This window comes from Otolemur garnettii, unplaced genomic scaffold (genome assembly GCF_000181295.1).
Source record: "Otolemur garnettii isolate 467f Iridium unplaced genomic scaffold, OtoGar3 scaffold00046, whole genome shotgun sequence".
NCBI classification, from domain to species: Eukaryota; Metazoa; Chordata; class Mammalia; order Primates; family Galagidae; genus Otolemur; species Otolemur garnettii.
Genome location: NW_003852441.1, coordinates 3,065,444 through 3,080,568, shown reverse-complemented (window position 1 = coordinate 3,080,568; position 15,125 = coordinate 3,065,444). Strand labels below are relative to the sequence as shown.

Genomic DNA, 15,125 nt, shown 5'->3' with positions numbered 1-15,125 from the left:
GGTGTTTGCTGGAGGCTGGAGCAGGAGAGAATGGGGAGTTGTTTAATGGGCATCAAGTTTCAGTTTGAAATGATGAAAAAGTTCTGAAGATGGATGATGGTAACAGTTGCACAAAATGTGAATGCACTTAATACTGCTGAACCATACACTTTAACACAGTTAAAATGGTTAATTTTATTTTACAATTTAATTTTTCTTGTTTTGAGACAGTCTCACTCTGTCGCCCTGGGTAGAGTGCTGTGCTGTCATAGCTCACAGCAACCTCTGACTCTTGGTTGGAGCATCCTCCTTCCCCACCCTCCCAAAGAGCTGCCACGACAGGTGCCTGCCACCACACTGGCTACAGGTGCCTGCAGGTGCCTGCCACCACACTGGCTAATTTTTCTATTTTTAGTAGAGACAGGGTCTTGCTCTTGCTCAGGCAGAGTGCTAGAATTATAGCCATGAGACACCTCACCTGGCCTATTGTACACACAATTTATTTTTTTATATATATTTTTTTAGAGACAGAGTCTCACTTTGTCACCCTCAGTAGAGTGTCATGGTAGCTCACAGCTACCTCCAGCTCTTGGGCTTAGGCAATTCTCTTGCCTCAGCCCCCCTGGTAGCTGGGACTGCAGGCACCTGCCACAACGCCTGGCTATGTTTTTGTTGCAGTTTGTCTGGAGCCATGTTCAAACTCGACCCTTGGTATATGGGGCCAGCGCCCTACTCACTGAGCCGCAGGTGCCACCCTGTACACACAATTTAAAAGAAAACTTCTGGGGCCTCCAAATCTCTCCCCATGGACAAAGCCCCTGGCCCTCCCTACCTCCCAGCTTCCTCTCTTCCACACTCACTCGCTGCCCCATTTAAGCCACCCTGGTCTCCTCGCTCTGTCCTGGGCACCCCAAGCTTGCTCTGGCTCAGGGCCTTTGCCTTTGCTGTTCCCTTTGCTGAAAATGCTTCCTCCTTGACCCTGGTTAGCCGAACCATTCTTTTAGGAGTCAACTTAAATGTTCCCTCTTCAGAGAGACCTGCCTTGACCATCCCATCTGAAGCACTTCCCACCCCGCATATTCTCCGTCACACTGTCCTGTGTATTTCCTTTCTAGAACTGAGCAGTCTGTATCTTCCTAGTTGTTTTCCTTTCCCCCACTGGACATCAGCTTCAAGAGGGAGAGGGTTTGTCTGTCTTGTTCACTGCTGTATTCCCACGACCCAGAGCAGGGCCTGGCCCACAGTGGGCACGCCCTCAACATTTCTGAATGCACACACGAGTGCAGACACAGACATCTGCCCTCACCTCCCAGCGCACAGACACACATGCTGTGTGCATCCACTCTGCGCCAGTGGAGAAAAGAGGCACGTGCCCCTCGTGGACGCCGGCACACACACATGTGTGTGTGGATGCATGTGCAGAGAGCCCTGGGAGCAGGTGTGTACGTGCCCATACCCCGACTTACATCGGCAAGTGTGTAGGCGGTGACACAGGCAGGTGCGTGTATGCTCTCCTCTGCCCAGGTCAGCTATGGAGGAAGCTCCTGCCTGCTAAGGCCAAAAGGAGCCCCCCGGGCCACCCCCTTTTCTCACCTTCTGGATCATGACGCTGTACATGCCTGTGTGTTGGAAGCCACGGGTGTAGTAAAGCAGGTTCAGCCAGCCCAGCACCAGAGAGGACACAAGCAGGGGCAGGTACCACGAGATGGCCAGGAAACACAGCACCTGGGATAGCACTGTGAGCAGGGCCTGGACCAGGCTGTGGGGTGAAGGGTCTGAGTCAGCTTTGAGGACACTTGGCAATATACCGCTAGCCCCCACTGCCCAGCACTGACCACCACTGCCTCTCCCACAGTCAGGTGGCTTGAGGTGTCTTGCATCTGTCTGGGACTGGACCTAATCAATGGCCTGACCTCTGTCCTGGGCAAGTCATTTAACCTCTGTGGGCCTCAGTTGCCTGTCTTGTGAGATGGGCATAATAATCCTCACACCGGACCCAACAGTGTTTTGAGGGTTAAGTGAGTCTCTACATGAAGGGAGTCCAGGCTTCCCCGGTGTACAGCAAGGCCTCAGTAAATGTCACTACCATGGTGGCCTGCAATCCAGGATCTGACCTGTATGCAGCTCCTGACTCCCTGGAACTCCCTGACTCTTTGCTTCTAAAGCCAGCCTGGTGCCCTGTGCCACACCTGCCTGTCCCAGGCCTAGAGACTGTGGGGTAAGGAGGAGTGAGATCCCACGTACAAGAGGATTTCAAAGTAGCTGTCCATGAAGGAGATCCAGATGAACAGCCGGCGCCGCCAAAAGTACCACAGCTGCGGGGAGGAAGGACAGACGGAAAGAGGGACAGAAACATGGGGGAGGGGCAGATAAACAGAGGGACAGAGACATGGAGGGGGCAGACGGACAGAGAGACAGAGACCTGCTCTGCTCAGCCGCCTCTTGGGGCCTCGGGCCACTCACATATACCCCCTAGGTGCTCCCTGCCTGCTGGCCTGGCCATAGAGGAGGCCTGACCAGCACCACTTTGGGGGCTATAGCAGCAGCTTTAGCTTTGGGAGGACTTGTGAATCCTTCCGAGAGCTGATACGGCTTTCGACCCTCTTTCCGAAAAGAGCAGCCACCCACCCACAGACACCCAGACAATGCCAAGGGCCTCCTGGTCCCCAGGGATCGAGATGAAGAAGTCACATGTGGCATACAAAGAGGCAAGCTCCTTTCCCTCCCACCTCCTGCCTCCCACGAAGCCCCTGTCCTCTGGCCAACCTGGGTTTCATGCCCAAGTTCTGCCCACCTGGAGCAGCCCCTAATGTCTGTGTGTCCAGCCTGTGTCCTGCAGGCTTGCAGCATTTTCCCCTGAAGAAGCTCTACTGGGGGAGGTGTCTGGGCCCCACCTGCCCGTGACCTTTTGTGCCCCCCAAGAGAGGAAAGCTCCAGCCAAGGGACTTGGGGGAGCAAAGCCCGCACTGCCAAGGAATCAGAGAAGCCGTCTGCTGCCCCACAGGAATCCCAGAAAGCACAGCATGGAGGTGCCCAGGGCTCAGAAGTCAAGGCCAGAAGCCCTGGCCCTCAGCCCCCTCTGGGGGGATTGGGTATGGCAGCCAGTTTCCCAGGCAATGAAGGGATCACAGCTAACTTGCTCTAAGGTCTGCTGGAGAAGACTAGGTCTGTGTTTGGGTTAGCTGGGAGACACAGAGGGCGAGAGTGGGGGAGCCCTCACCTGGCCCAGGAGGAGGCAGATCCCTCCCAGCAGGATCAGGATGTGGCCCAGCAGCAGCATGGAGTTTCCCGCTGTGGCCTTCAGGGGGAGGAGGGCCTGTTGAAGACACTCAGGTAAGACCCAGCAGCTCAACCTCCCAGATCTGAGGGCCCATGCTGAGCCTGAGCTGTGGAGAGGCCACTCAGAGCAGCAGAGGGAACACAAGCTCCAGGGAGGGACCCTCAGATTCCAGTCTCCTGAGAGGCACTTTGTGCACTTATGGGGCCTGGGTTCAAACCCAGACTCCACCACACAGCCTGTGTGACCTGACTTATTCTGCCTCCCTTCCCTCAACTGAGGGTGCTAACAGCTCATCATGTCCCAGGGGTAGGGGTGTTTAGGGTCCTTTCTCACATAGGTGAGCATCAGTGAGTACTCATGTTATCACTAGCTCAAAGGCTCTGGCTTCCCTCAGAGTGTGGGTGCATCACTCCGGCAGCCTCAGCCCAGCATTATCCTTTGTAGAAGGGGGATGGCATCCCTGCCCATCTTCCTCCGCGGCTGTTCCTCCCCCAGGATGTGTCCACACCCCTGCCCTTGCCTTATTCAGGGCAGGCTGGTGGTAGGCGACAGCGGTGAAGACAAGCATGTAGGTCAGATAACACAGGAAGTTGAAGAAGAACCTGGGGATGAGCAGATCCCATTTCTCCTGCAGCAGCTTATTCAGGGGCTCCAGAACCACCATTCGGTGCCGGTGCTGGGGTGGGAAGGGGAGAGCCATGCTACATTCAGCAACTGCAGATGGAGACTCACTCTGTGTCAGTGCAAAGCCCAGAGAAACAGAGGGGAGAGGAACGGGAGTGGCTCCACACTCCCAAGACTCTCTAATGACCCCACTTCAGCCCTCACTGCTGCACAGTGACCGAGAGCCTCACCCTGCAGAGGAGGGGCTGATCGGGAGAGACACTCTCAGTGGTTGCTGAGGGGTTCCCTCCGGTGGTCCCCGTGTTAGGAGGGCCTGCAGTGTGGACTGAATGTGGGCCTGGCAGCCAGGAACAGGGCCACACCTGTGGGACATGCAGCCACAGCGCCGCTGGCACAGAATAAGGTGTGGTCCAGCAGTAGCTCTGGTTTGTGGATCTTACCAAGCCCTTCAAGCACATTCACATACACCCTTGCAGGCTCACCGGGCTCCTGCAGTGAAAGGCGATGATCTCTAGCACTGAGTTCTCCTCCCAGCTGTCCACAGAGGCCAGGTCGTACAGGGACACCCGGACAGGCCCATAGCACCACTCGGTGAACTTTCGGGAAAGAGCCTGGTATGGTCCTGGGAACTCCCGCTGCAGGATGTGCCTGAAAATCTGCAGAGCAGCCTCTTGAGCTTGCTTGCCAGTTCCTCCCCACATTGATGCTGGGCCAGGACTGTGACACGCCCAGCTTATGACCACTGCCCGGATCTGTAGCCCACTCATCCCCTCCATGGGGGTCATGTGCCACAGGGCACACTCTCATACCCACCCAGCCATGTACTCCCTCGCCTGCTGGCCACTCTGGCTTTTCCTTCCCCACTCCCACCCCATGGCCCTCTTTCCTGCTGTCCTCAGGTGGCAGAGAGATCCACAGCCTGTGGGTCAGAGGCTGTACATGTGCATGTACTTCTGTAATCAGAGTCCAGAGATCTCAACAGCCTTAAAAAGGGTCCCTAACCCAAACAGGTTTAAAAGGTATCTGATTTCACAAATGAGGAATGGGGGAAAGAGGTACAGATGGGGAGGTGGCTTCTGCATAGCAGTTCCTCTAGACAACAAAGTGAGGTTCACAAACCCCAGGAAGACCTCAGGAAACTTGGAGGGCAGGAAAAAAGGATTAAAGCTTCTATCTATGTTTATTTTTATCTTAGCTTAAAAAAAAAAAAATCTCTGCTTTCTAAGCATAGCACTTTGTAATGGCACAGGTGAAGCCGGCCATGACCTCAGAGATCAGACACCTGGTAAGACATGCAGAAAAATGGAGCCAAATCATGCTCACTCTTTCTGCCAAATTAACCCAACTAAATCAAAGTTTTAGGCAACAAAAATGAAAATAGAAGAAAGGCCAGCCCCAGTGGCTCACACCTGTAATCCTAGCACTCTGGGAGGCCAAGGTGGGTAGATTGCCTGAGCTCACAGGTTTGAGACCAGCCTGAGCAAGAGCGAGACCCCATCTCTAAAAAATAGCCGGGCATTGTGGCAGGCTCCTGTAGTCCCTGCTACTCAGGAGGCTGAGGCAAGAGGATTGCTTGAGCCCAAAAGTTTGAGGTGAGGTTTATGGGATGAAATCCCACATGCTGTGTGCTTACTTTAAACTCCAGAAACAGGCAAAAAGGCTTTTGTAGAATGTAGCTCTGTTGAAGACCTGGCTACCTTGGTCAGCATGATAGGGTCTGAAGGTTTGGAGGTAAAAGCCCATCTTCAGCACCCCTGTTCTATGAGGCCATTAAGCCTGCAAGGAAGGGGTTAACAGCCCCTTCTGCAGAGACAGGCCCAGACATTGTTGTGGGTGAAAGCACCTGTTGTAAAACTGCTTGGCCTCCAGGCTGCAGATAAGCAAAAGCTGTCAACCTGTCTTCTGCATTATAATCAGTGCCAGGGAAAACTTAAGGTCTTGCTCCCCTTTTGGTAATCTCAAGTTTCCAAACTTTGTGTCTCCTTTGGAGGCCGAAATAGATTTAGACAATGTTAATAGCAAGAATGCTTTGATTGTTGGTTAATGGAGTGTACGTGACCAACTTACTATAAATAGGGGTCAGAAATAAAAATCATTGCTATTGCCACCATGAGCTTGTAGTCTGTCTCTTAATAAACAATTTCAGGAGTGGGCTTATACTTGCGATGAAGCTGCCTGTCCCTCGCGAAACCCCCACGCAACAGAGGTTGCTGTGAGCTATGACACCACAGTATTCTACTGAGGGAGACAAAGTGAGACTCTGTCTCAAAAAAAAAAAAAGAGGTTAGAAGAAATTATGGATGTGGAGATGATATACATCATACTTAAGGATAATATATGCATTATATATTACATCTATGTGTTATATATATATATATATACAATCTTATAGCAGGAATTAATTGATAGCAAAAGCAGGGAACCTGCAGGAAATGGTGGCTCGGGCCTGTAATCCTGGCATTCCAGGAGGCCAAGGTGGGTGGATTGCTTGAGGCTTAAGTTTGAATCCAGCCTGAGCAAGAGTGAGACCCCGTCTCTACAAAAAAATAGGAAAATTAGCCAGGCATGGTGGCTCATGCCTGAAGTCCCAGCTACTCAAGAGAAGGCTGAGGCAGGAAGATTGCTTGAGCCCAAGAGTTTGAGGTTGCTATGAGCTATGATGACACCATTGCATTCTAGCCTGGGCGACAAAATGAGACCCTGTCTCGGAGCAGCAAAATCCCAAGGAACCTTAAAAGAGAAGATAATTATACTTGCATACGTAAACATTTTTAAATTCTGTATGGTGAAAAGAGACAATAAAATTCGAAAAATAAACAATGAACTAGGAGAAAAACTTGCCAGTGTTATAGTAGACAAAATACATACTAAGTTCATTACACATATTTACCAATCAATATGCAGAAAATCTCATAGCAAAGTAAGTAAGGGTTATAAAAAGACTGTCTCTCAGTTGGGTGACTATAGCTTGGTGGTTAGGGTACTGACTACATGCTCCGGGGCTGATGGGTTTGAACCTGGCCCAGGCCTGCTAAACAACAAAAAAAATTAGCTGGGCATTGTGGTGGGCACCTATAGTCCCAGCTACTAGGGAGGCTGAGGCAAGAGAATCACTTAAGCCCAAGAGTTTGGTGTTGCTATGACCTATGACGTCACACACTCTACTGCAGGTGACAAAGACTCGCTGTCTCAATTTAAAAAAAAAAAAGACTGAGAGGTGCCTGTGGCTCAAAGGAGTAGGGTGCCAGCCCCATATGCCAGAGGTGGTGGGTTCAAATCCAGCCCTGGCCAAAAACTGCAAAATAAATAAATAAAGACTGTCTCCTAATAAAGAAACCCTAATGGCTTAAAAAAATTCCCTTTGTTTCATAATATAACACATATAACACATTAATTAAGTAATCTATATATAATTTATTAGCACACTTTTTTTTGCAGGTTTTGGCTAGGGACGGATTTGAACCTGCCACCCCCAGTATATGGGGCCGGCACCCTATTCCTTGAGCCACAGGCACCACCCAACACACGTGTTTTAAAGGTGCATACTGAAATTTTTCTCACTAATAACAGTGTCCCATCAAAAAAATGGAGTAACCAAAACCACCACCTAAGGCTCTTTCTGCAGAACTCTTAGAGTGAGACCTACTGCCTCCTGGGGGAGAGGTGGAGGGGAGAGAAGAGATAGCTGCTCACCTCAATTTTGCCCTCTTTGGCAGCCAACTTCAGGGGTGTAAGGCCCTGCAGGTTGCGGATGTCCTCAAGCTGCACAGTATGATCAGTGTCAGCTGCAGCTTTGAGGAGCTTGTCGTACATGTGGGTCACCAGATCACTGTTCTCCTTAGAGTTGTCTGCGATCATCACCAGAGCATGCAGGACCGTGTTGCCCAGGGAGTCGGTGGCTTGCAGGCTGGCACGCTGGTGTTCGTTATCCAGGAGGTAGCTCACCACGTCCCACTGCTTGGTGCATGCAGCCAGAGAGAGTGGCAGTTCACCTGTGGGCCGAGGGGGCAGCTTGGGCCTCGGGCCTTCCAGCTTCCACTTGCCCACTCTTCAGGCTTCTTGGACAGAAGGCCAGGCCTCCTCCAAGCAGGTCAAGTTTCTTTACTATCTAAGGGAGCAGAACTGCCTTGCTTCTTGCTGTCTTTAGACACACTGCCTCTTTGTTCTGACTGCCTATTTGCCGCAGGCCAGTTCCAGCAGCCCGCTCTCCTCCCAGGGTCAGGGCTTGGCGCATGCTGAGCCTCCCTGTCCATACCATAATAAAACATCTCTTAAGACAAATTGCTTTTGCAGGAAGCACAGTGGTTAGAAGTAGAGTGTCAGGGTTGGACAGTCCTGGGGTTAAGTGCCAGCTCTGCCACTCACTAACCATGTGACCTTGGACAAGGCTTTACCCCCCTCGGTGGCTCAATTTACTCAAGAGTGCCTCACTTACCAAAATAGAAGCAAGTCCCTTGGCCCTTCTGGAAGAACTGGCCACAGGCCCGAGCATGCACATCAGCTCCATTCTCCACCAGGAGCTTCACACACTGTAGGCTCCTCTTTTCTATGGCAATGTGCAAGGCACTGTGGCCTTGATAGTACTCATCTGTACACTGGGCGTTGACCAAGGGCCGTGGATTGCCTGAGTCCCGGTCAATCTGCAGCAGTGGCAGGATGCAGGCGTTGACGCCGTCCTGAAGATTCAGCACAGCCTTCATTAGGCACGTCTTCCCTGTGGAGCCCTCTGTGGGAAAGTGGAGGGGAAGGGGCATGGGGGTGCTCAGACCTGGAGCATTGGGGCTACAGCAAGCCTAGACTCCAAAGTACCCCTGGGAGGATAAAAAAGATGGATATTCACTCCTGGTGGGAGCACAACCACATATTAAGGCTCCAGGCAACAATTAAGAAAATACCAACAGGTATAACTACAATTCTGCCCTAGAAACCACGTTTCTAAGACGTAATTCATCATCTTTGCAATGATGTCTATACAAGAACATTCAAAACTGTATTTGTTGGCCTCTCTTAAACCTCAGTGTTCCTCACTGTAAAGTGAAAATATTCCAGGGTTCAATGGAAGAATATAAACAAAATGCTTAGCACACAGAGGGCCTAGCACACAGCTGGTTGAGGCCAAAAATTACAAACAACCTTATGGCCATTGATGAGAAACTGGTTAAGAAAATTAAGGTAAATCCACGTGATGTTACAGCTGTTACAGTGACTGAGTACAGTACATACTAAATGAAAAGTGTACAAGATTCATACACAGGGGAAGCACACTGCGAAAGTATGTGTCAAGATCTCATGAACATAAATATCTTCCTCTCTTTTTTATTTCTGTTTTTCTTGAGACAGAGTCTTACTCTATCACCCTGGCTAGAGTGCCATGGCATCATCATAGCTCACAGCAACCTCAGTCTTTGAGCATAAGCAATTTTCTTGCCTTATCCTCCCAAGTAGCTGGGACTACAAGTGACTCCCCTGATGCCCAGCTAGTTTTTCTATTTTTTAGAGACCAGGTCTCGCTCTTGCTCTTGCTCAGGCTGGCCTTGAACTCCTGAGCTCAAGCAATCCACCTGCCTCGGCCTCCCAGAGTGCTAGGATTACAGGCATGAGCACTGAGCCTGGCCTGTAAATATATTCCTAATGTATTAAGAAAGTCTCTCTCCCCATCCACATCAACATCTGCAACTTTGGATTTTGTGATGTGGGCTAATCTCATTGGGGTTAGGTGATATCTTGGGGTGGTTTTGATTTGCATTTCTAGTGATAATGAGCATTTTTTCATGTTTGCTAGCCATTTGTCTGTCTTCCTCAGAGAAGGTTCTATTCATTTCTCTGGCCCAGTGATAGATGGGATTGTTAGCTCTTTTTTTGTTAACTAATTTGAGTTCTCTATAGATCCTAGTTATCAAGCCTTTGTCAAATTCATAATATGCAAATATCTTTTCCCATCCTGAAGGTGGTCTATTTGCTTTGATTGCTGTGTCCTTAGTACAGAAACTTTTCAGTTTAATTAAGTCTCATTTGTTAATTTTTGTTGTTGTTGCAATTGCTCTGGAAGTCTTCTTCACAAAATCTTTCCCTAGGCTGACATCTTCGAGAGTTTTTCCCACACTATCTTCTAGGATTTTTCTCATTTCGTGCCTTAGATTTAAATCTTTTATCCATCTTGAATCAATTTTTTTAAGTGGTGAAAAGTGTGAGTCAAGTTTCAACCTTTTAGAGGTGGTTATTCAGTTCTCCCAGCACCTTTTACTGAATAGGGATTCTTTCCCCCAGTGTATGCTTTGCTTTATCAAAGATCAGATGGTTATAAGACGTTGATTTCATCTCCTCGTTTTCTATTTGGTTCCAAATGTCTATGTCTCTATTTTTGTGCCTGTACCATGCTGTTTTGATCACTGTGGACTTGTAATATGGCCTAAAGTCTCGAAGGGTGATGCCTCCAGCCTTGTTCTTATTATTAAGAATTGCTTTGACTATCACAGGGTTTTTTCTGGTTCCATACAAAATGAAGAACTATTTTTACCAAATCTTCAAAGTTGGGAAATGATATTGGTATTTTAATGGGGATTGCATTGAGTCTATAGATTGCTTTGGAAAGTATAGACATTTTAACAATATTGATTGTTCCCAGCCAGGAGTATGGTATGCTCTTCCATTTGTTAATGTCTTCTGCTATTTCTTTTTTGTTTTCTTTTGTTTTGTTTTGGTTTTGGTTTGGGGGGGGTTTAGACACAGAGTCTCACTTCTTTCACCCTCGGTAGAGTGCTACGGCGTCACAGTTCACAGCAACCTCCAACTCCTGGGCTTAGGCGATTCTCTTGCCTCAACCTCCCGAGTAGCTGGGATTACAGGTGCCTGCCACAACACCTGGCTATTCTTTTGTTGCAGTTTGGCTGGGGCCGGGTTCAAACCTGCCACCCTTGGTGTATGGGGCTGGCACTCTACTCACTGAGCCACCGGTGCTGCCCCATGTTAATGTCTTCTGCTATTTCTTTTCTTCAGGTTTTGTAATTCTTTATAGAGGTCCTTCACCTCTTTTCTTAGGTATATTCCTAGGTATTTCATTTTATTTTATTTTCTCTCTTTTTTTTTGTTTGGGACAGAGTCTCACTTGTCACCCTTAGTAGATTGCCGTGACATCATAGCTTACAGCAACCTCAAACTCTTAGGCTCAAGCAATTCTCTTGTCTCAGCCTCCTGAGTAGCTGGGACTACAGGCACCCACCACAACACCCAACTATTTTTAGAAATGAGGTCTTGCGCTGGCTCAGGCTGGTCTCAAACCTGTGAGCTCAGGCAATCCACCTGCCTCAGCCTCCCAGAGCACTAGGATTATAGGTGTGAACCACCTCAACCAGCCCAGGTATTTCATTTTCTTTGAAGCTACTATATCTACCCAGAAGAAAAAAAAATCATTTTGTTATAAGAACATATGCACTAGATTGTTTATCGAAGCTCAATTTATAATCACTAAGACATAGAAACAACCCGAATGTCCATCAACTCAGGAATGAATTAACAAACTGTGGTATATGCACACCATGGAATACTATTCAGCCATAAAAATGATGGTGACTTCACATCTTTTGTATTAACCTGGATGGAGCTGAAACACATTCTTTTCAATAAAGTGTCCCAAGAATGGAAAAGCAGATATCCAGTGTACTCAATACTAATATGAAGCCAGTAGACAATCTAATTCATACCCACATAGGAGAAAAACTCATTTCAATTCAAGTTGGGAGGAGGGGAACAAGGGAGGGGGAGAGGGAAGACGGGGTTTGGGGTACTCCCACTGAATGGGCACAACATAGGGGTATATGGCACACCTTTTGGGTGCAGGACATAACTACAAGAGGGACTCCACCTAACAAATTCAAATATGATTTGGTTGTATATACTTCCACATTAACCTGAGATTTAAAAAAAGAAAAAATACATCCCAAATTATTAACAGGGGCCCAGGAGGATAACTGTTTTTACCCTGTGTTTTCTCATTTCCTACTGTTTGCAGAGTGCACATATGTGATTTTTCCAGTCAGTCCAAACAATAAAGATATTTAGATTTTGGGCAGAGTGCTCTGAGATGTGGAGTGTATGCTGTACGTATTATATATTATATCTCAACACTGTTATGAGAAAACAATGTTTGAGCATCCTTTCACCCATGGCCATGGGTCAAGGTGGCAGAGGAAGCTGGGAGCCAGGTGGAGTGGAAGTGAGAGGCAGTCAAGGGGCTGCCCCTCAACTTCTAACCGGGGAGCAGGCCCGCCCAGCCAGCCCAACTACCAGCCCATAGGATGCTATGGTCCGGGCCCCACAGGGCAGAGTCTACCTGTGTACTCTGAGTCGGTGAGGTACTTGCTGGTCCGGCGCAGGTATTCTCGTAGTCCAGCCAGATCCTCCGCGACACCCCTGGAGACCACGCTGAAGAGCCGGTCACGGTCAAAGCGGTTTGGGTCCGGCTGGCTACGGGGGATACAGTTTGTGACTCATGGAAGAGAAGGGCCACAGTCCCCCAGGAAGCCCTGTATCCCAGGGAGCCCTTTCAGGGAGTCCAGGAAACACTGCACACCCCTCAGATCCAGCAGCCCCACTGAAGCCCTTCTGAGGGCCTACACTCTCCCATGGCAGACCAAGGAGACCCGAGTGCTCAGAGCCCCAGAAGAAGGAGGAGGAGGGCCCTGCCCAGCATCAGATCTGCTTCATCCTTATCCCAGCATCACAGGAATGCACAGATTTTTCACTATCAAGTGTTCCTCATTTTCCAGATGCCATGAGGCATCACCTCTCAGCAGACTCATCATCTCATAGGATCTATTTCAGCACATGCAACTCATGGTGGCTCTTGAGCTTGGGTATGGGTCTGAACAGGGCTGTGGGAGGTCACCACAGATGATAGTGGCTGTAAGCACCACTGGCATTGAAGAAAGAATGAAGAAAAGCTCCCTCCTTTCAGAAACTGCCTACTGACCTCAGAATACCCTGCACCTTAATCCTCACATCAGCAGTATAGGTCAGGAATCACTCTTTTTCCATTAACTTGCCCAAAGTCACACAGTGCAAAACTGTGGATTTCATCGGGGCTGTCTAACTCTAGATCCTGACTCTGAACCCCCAGAGAGATTCTAGGCTGGGCAGCAAGAGATTTCCCAAAGGAAATCAGAGTATCATGTGGGTCCAACATTGAAACATATCAGAGGTTGTCCCAAGTTTTACTGAGAAGCCACACTTCTGGAGAATCTCTCCCTAGACCCTCAAAATGGTCTGGTAGCTCCTCAGAATCTGGGGAAAGGGCATGGAGCACTCCCTCCTAGGCTGTGTCACTATTCACAGGGATCAGCTAGCCTCTGGGACTCTTGGTACCATGACAAACAGCTAGGAAGGGACAAACAAAGGTGGGAGGTGCTATTTGATGTTTGAGGACCTCAGGTTAACATCTCCTTTAGAGGCTCGGCACCCAGTGCTCAGTGGTTAGAGCGCTGGTCACATACACCAGGGCTGGCGGGTTCAAACCTGGCCCAGGCCTGCTAAAACAACAACTACAACAAAAAAAAAATAGCCAGGTGTTGTGGTGGGCACTTGTATTCCCAGCTACATGGGAGGCTGAGGCATGAGAATCACTTAAGCCCAAGAGTTAGAGGTTGCTGTGAGCTGTGATGCCACAGCACTCTACTGAGCACAATATAATGAGACTCTGTTTCCAAAAAAAAATCTCCTATAGAAAGGGACAATCAAGTCAGGGTTGGCAATTCTGACTGTTGGGATCAACAGCCCAATCCCAGGCTGATTACCACCAGCCCTGCCTCCTCCGTTTGCACACCCACTTTTCTCTGGCCAGATGTGACATCACCCACCCAGCAGACCACATGACCACAACATGACCACGAGGGAAGGCTCTGCTGCTGCCTTGTGAGCCCTGTGGGTGGCAGTCCAGCTTGGGGAAGTGGTCATTTGGACAAAACACTTCCTGTTACAGGGTGACATCATGGTCATGGGGTAGGGAAGCCTAATGAAGGCACAGATTGAGGCTTGGAAGTGCATTGAGGGGCCTATTCTGCACTGCCCCCAGAAGCTCCACATGCATTCTCTCCCGCACCGGTGCTGCCAAAGTCATCCCGCACACAGAATACAATGGGCCCCAATGGGCTCCTGTGGGGTGTACCCAAAGCACAAGGAAGAAGGAAGGGACTTCCCTGCAGTCTTGCCTAGCCTATGAGGATTCAACAGCCTCACACTAGGGGGATGCAGGACTGGGAGCAGGAGCTCACATAGTCAGAACTGGCAGAAGGACCACAGGAAACCAAAGCACACAGGACTCCAAGCAGAAGCCTATCACCCTCAGCCCCCCAAGTTCTCATCCCTTGTCCTGAGTGGTATGGTAGAGCTAGCCTTGGGAGAGAACTGAGAAGTGCAAAGGACATTTCCAGATATCCTTGATTCCCTCCCTGGATAGGGTGTGGATCCTGCTACAGTCCCCCATGATGACCATGACAGGAATGGGGGTCAAGACATGAAGAAAGGAGATTTGAGGGTCGATTGAGTACTTGGAGCTGGAAGAATGTGTCCCTACAAAAAAGAACAGGACCTCCAAGGACAGAAGGCACAGAATGGGGAAGGTTCCAGAAGGAGCAACCCCAGAGAGTAGAGCAGAGGTCAGCTGTCCAGCACGGGAGTGGCAGGCTGTGGGGAAGGGACTCTGGTGCTGGGCTGGCAGGGTGCTCTACTAGCGCTGAGGGCCTACCCCTGCCCCAGCCCCATCTTCTGCCTCACCTAGCACCTGCTTTCTTTCGGTAGTTAAGGTTCACTTTGATCTGATGTGGGAAGTTCCGATCCTCGCCTTGGAATGGTGACTCCATGGGGGGTGGCCCACTCCCAAAGCCTGGCTTTCCTTTGTCCACCTCAGCACCATCTTCTCGGTCTCCATCTGATGTCTCCAGTCTGAAAACTGGAGGGCTAGAGGGCGAGGTCATGCTAAAGGGAGGAGGCTGCTTGATCCAGCTGGAGGCTCTGTGGAGATGGGGATGTCAGGGTCCCTTCTTCCTCTCAGCCGCAGGTCTGGAGCCTGCAAAAGGAGGTGGGTGTGTAGAAGCTGCGTGCAAGGAGATGATCACCCACTGTCTGCACCGCAGACCCACAGGAGGGGGAGTGAATGGGGGTGGAGGGAAGGCAGGGACTGAGGAGGTGGGTGTGTAGAAGCTGCGTGCAAGGAGATCACCCACTGTCTGCACCGCAGACCCACAGGAGG

The 15,125-nt window shown here is 49.7% G+C and overlaps 1 protein-coding gene across 1 annotated transcript in view; it reads right to left on the bottom strand.

Annotated features, from left to right (window-relative positions):
* TRPV2 (transient receptor potential cation channel subfamily V member 2) overlaps window positions 1–15,125 on the bottom strand; it is a 21,851-nt gene that overhangs the window by 5,067 nt on the left and 1,659 nt on the right. Inside the window, exons 2-10 of the mRNA XM_023514053.1 lie at window positions 14,651–14,887; window positions 12,213–12,346; window positions 8,319–8,609; window positions 7,577–7,875; window positions 4,366–4,539; window positions 3,792–3,935; window positions 3,200–3,307; window positions 2,224–2,294; window positions 1,573–1,738 (exon numbers count right to left, since the gene is read on the bottom strand). Of these exons, the coding sequence (XP_023369821.1) occupies window positions 1,573–1,738; window positions 2,224–2,294; window positions 3,200–3,307; window positions 3,792–3,935; window positions 4,366–4,539; window positions 7,577–7,875; window positions 8,319–8,609; window positions 12,213–12,346; window positions 14,651–14,850 (1,587 nt within the window). The 5' untranslated portion in view covers window positions 14,851–14,887. The remainder of the gene's footprint in view (window positions 1–1,572; window positions 1,739–2,223; window positions 2,295–3,199; window positions 3,308–3,791; window positions 3,936–4,365; window positions 4,540–7,576; window positions 7,876–8,318; window positions 8,610–12,212; window positions 12,347–14,650; window positions 14,888–15,125) is intronic.